Genomic DNA, 3,831 nt, shown 5'->3' with positions numbered 1-3,831 from the left:
CCAGCCATGCTTTCAATAGTGTTGATGCAAATGCGCAAATCTGCCCACTTGTAATGCACAAATGCATTGAAACTAAAAAATACATATGCTTTCCTAAAAAACAACGTCTGATTGTCAAAATACTTCAGACCTTTACCAATGATAATAGTAATTGACGGGTTTGACAACATCCGTGCATTTGACTTATTTGACAGCTTTCCCATTACCTGAATGGGAAACTTCTGGATTCGTATTATACTGTTATTTGCTATCAAAACCTTTTTTCGGCTGCAAAATTGCTCTGGGATCGCACTATAAATCATGCCATTTGGATTGCACTGTTTGCTCAGGTACCATAAATTTTATTGACATATAAGCAAAATGAATTGGTGAAATGAGCTTGTCAGCATTGTGTGAATATCTATTCTGAATACCACTGATGTGGTCTGCTGAATCTCATGCATTATTCACGGGTTGTGCATAAGTCAGGCATCAAAAGCGTGAAACTGACTCCGCTTTTAATTCACAATTGCCAAAAGAATGTATGGAGCATTGGTGGATACATTAATTGGCTGGGTGCTGAGGAAATGAAGATTTCAAGCCAGTTGTGAAAGTTTATACTTCCTACAGTCATCCCATAATTCTTAACTACTTGTTTGCAGTTGTGTCACGAAATAATGCCCTCTATTCCACACATTCACTTTACGTCTATTGGATTTACACAAGTCAAAATGTTCATCAAATCGTTTTGTACATTTTATCTTGGTTAACACCTAGCAAAATATGATCATCGCTCCTCTGCTCCGGTCCAGCATCGGTATTTAATAATATACGCTGATACTGGTGACCTTTCCACACAGATTACGCAAAGGTGGGGTCAGAGCACGAATCTTGAAGAAAACATATCAGTACTAATATCACATGTGGCATCAAGTAAAAGATTCCATAAACGGTGGATAGGCTTTTGAATTAATTTGATTGCCTGCAGTGATATTCAAATCTAACATTAACATAGACGCTCAATATCAAAACAAAACGGATGTTCCATCAACTTTACTAAGTTGTGTGCGCTAAAGGTAACAGCCAACTTTGCTGCTTGAGAACCATTATTCCCCAAATATTGCCGACTTTCAGATCACAAGGTAATCTTCCTAGAGTTAAGTACACATCTCCAAATTCACTTCCTTGTCTGCTCTCTTACCGAATGTTGCAGGACAGCAGCCGCAGGAGCACTATTGAAAGGAATCACTGGCGGGCATCCATTTGATAAAGTTGAGAAGTCAGTTGGCATCGAGAAGGTGGTGGAATACCGCCCCAATTATTGTTCACGACTGCCGGAGTTGACCGCGAGTAAGAAAGCACACTAAAAAATACAATGAGCCGTGCTGAGATGGGGATGTCACTCTCTCTATCCGTCTATTTTATTAAAGAATGTGTTGGTGGTGGTGGGGGTGGTGGCGACGGTGACAGTACACAGACTGAGGATGCGGCAACACACAATACTGAGGCACTGGTTTGTCTACTGAGGCTTTCACTGAGTATGTGCAACTGGAACACTAGGATTTAAGTCTTCGTCTAACCCACGTAAGTACGAAGTTACAGTTTATGCATCAGCTAGCATTCCACTTTTTAATATACTTACGGGTGATAAAACAAGGGTGTGAACCAATAAGTTCTTTTTAAACAAGGAAGTAGCATTGTATAATGTCTCAGTGTATGCTATTCGACTAAAGAAAGGATTAGGCAAGATTTCAACACCTCATGGAAATACATGGGAAGGATAACATGACCAACACAACAAGACTAACCTCTATTAGGAAGAGACTTGGTACTGCTATATAGGCTGATCCAGCTCCCTGGAGTACACCGCAAGTCCCATCATCCACAGGGAAATGCACACTCCGTGTGATGAAAATCATCTCATCAACAAAGTACTCCGGCTGCAATGCACAAATCCATCCTCAAATAATCACCCTGCATTACATTGAAATGTGGCCCTCCAAAGGTACACTACCTCTCGGATAAGAAGGTATGGTATGTGCACTAACTAAAGTGACACGTGCAGACCGTCCATAAGGGTAGCATTTGTGGCAGTGCTTTAAAAGACGAAGGGGTTATGCAATACATGTTTGCTTAAATGCACCTTTTAAACAAGCAGCGAACAGTAAATTCAGATTTCGTTTCGAAGCGGACATTGTCTACCTTCAAGAAGGGTGTGAACTCTGAACAGACACAATAATGATCACTGTGCCCAATTTGTAATGACACTAATTAAGAACACCACCGTTAAATCAATCTACTCTGCCCGTCTTTTATATTGAAAGAATTTGTTGGTGGTAATGGCGACAGCGGCAGTGTGCAGATTAGGGTTGTGTTATACACATACACACCTTGCCACAAAATTTGGCACACCCACGAACCCGCACATTGATCGGTTGACCCACCGAGTGAATGAATGAACGAAGGGTAGAGCTATCGTCTGTGATAGCAGCCGTATTGCATAATGGCAGTCACTGCCACCACATCAACAACACTCACTTGTGATTGCATTTCAGTGGATGACACTGCCCATCAAGCTGCTGCTGCTGCTGCATAACTTGTCATCCCTGCCGGCGGCTACTTGCTCCCACGTCACCATATGATGCAGATGAGTGAGCGATGTAATGGCGCTGTCAACAGATATGCACGCGCATTTTGCCCTTGTGGCTTTGTTTGTTCAGTGAGGGAAGGGCAGGGAAGGCAAAGCAGGCGCAGCAGGGTCAAGACGGTAGGAAATTAAGGGCCAGAGAAAGGAGGGTGGACATGGATGCAATTAAGTGGCTGGGGACAGGGGAACATCTTGTAAGCTGCTCTTGAGACAGTTATGCATACCTCAATAATAGCGTTGCCTACTTCACAACTGTTGAGCTCGAATGCAAGATGACCACCGAACCTCTATCCATTCATGCGATTGGCCTGCATCGGTTGACCACTCATGCAATGTATTTCAAGGCCAACTCGTGGGTACACTCATGCTACTGTCGTTGTTCGGTCTGTGGATAGGCTTGCGTGCGCGCCTGTGGCGTAACATCACTTCTACTGTCTCCGCGCTTTCAGCCACAATTTCGATATCTTCATCGATGGAAAATGGCTTTGCTATCCTAGCTCTTCTACACTCTCGCTCTTCCAGCTCAACGACTCCAGCTTGAGGGTGTACACTTCTGCAACCTTCACGTGTTTTGTAGCTGTAGTCCCCAATTTTCTCCCTAAAGAATACGAATGATAGGATAAGACGATAACTGAGGTTAGGGGTAGGGATCACTCTGAATATTCTGCTAATAGACTTGCATTTGACTGCATCGTTATCGCCTGAGTGACGAGGAGTGAGAGTGACTGGCTGGATAGTGTTTCAGTCTGTGGCCTACATTCACTGGTGTGTGGCTCAGTCCTGCGTGTGGTCGATGTGAGATGAGGGTTAGGATCCAAAACCGTTGGAGAGGTAAGCATTGGCAGTGGTGGACTGATTCAGAGAATCCAATCGAGTGCCAGCAGATTGCACAAATCAAACTGCGATTTCTGGGATCGTAGCCATTAATCCCCATCACAATCTCCTAATATATATAGACCATCTCCCACAAGAGTCTGACAGTCGCCAAAAAGGCATAGGCATTGAGTTCATTTAAAGATCAAGAAGTCAAAACACACACACATGCATACACATTTGTGCAGAGCCCGAGAAGGAATGCAAGGGTCACAGAGAATATAAAGTGTCCCTTGGGGAAACGAGGCAAAGTCGAACCGAGGTGGTGGGTTCTCTCTCCACTCACCATCTCGTCTACTGTAATCTGACTACCACGTTCCAAGAGCGCAGTT

The 3,831-nt window shown here is 43.7% G+C and overlaps 1 protein-coding gene across 1 annotated transcript; it reads left to right on the top strand. All coding sequences in view use genetic code 11, as the record gives it.

Annotated features, from left to right (window-relative positions):
- Nucleotides 1–1,354: 1,354 nt before the first annotated feature.
- On the top strand, nt 1,355–3,167 carry EGR_10550 (hypothetical protein; the record flags this gene model as incomplete). The annotated part of the gene is made up of 2 exons (XM_024499799.1): nt 1,355–1,517; nt 2,971–3,167. The coding sequence occupies 2 exons, from the start codon at nt 1,355–1,357 to the stop codon at nt 3,165–3,167; spliced, it is 360 nt and encodes a 119-aa protein (XP_024345792.1).
- Between the last annotated feature and the right edge of the window lie 664 nt (nt 3,168–3,831).

The sequence above is a fragment of the Echinococcus granulosus genome (assembly GCF_000524195.1).
Source record: "Echinococcus granulosus chromosome Unknown EG_S00232, whole genome shotgun sequence".
Taxonomy (NCBI): Eukaryota; Metazoa; Platyhelminthes; class Cestoda; order Cyclophyllidea; family Taeniidae; genus Echinococcus; species Echinococcus granulosus.
This window is presented reverse-complemented; position numbering and strand designations above follow the sequence as displayed.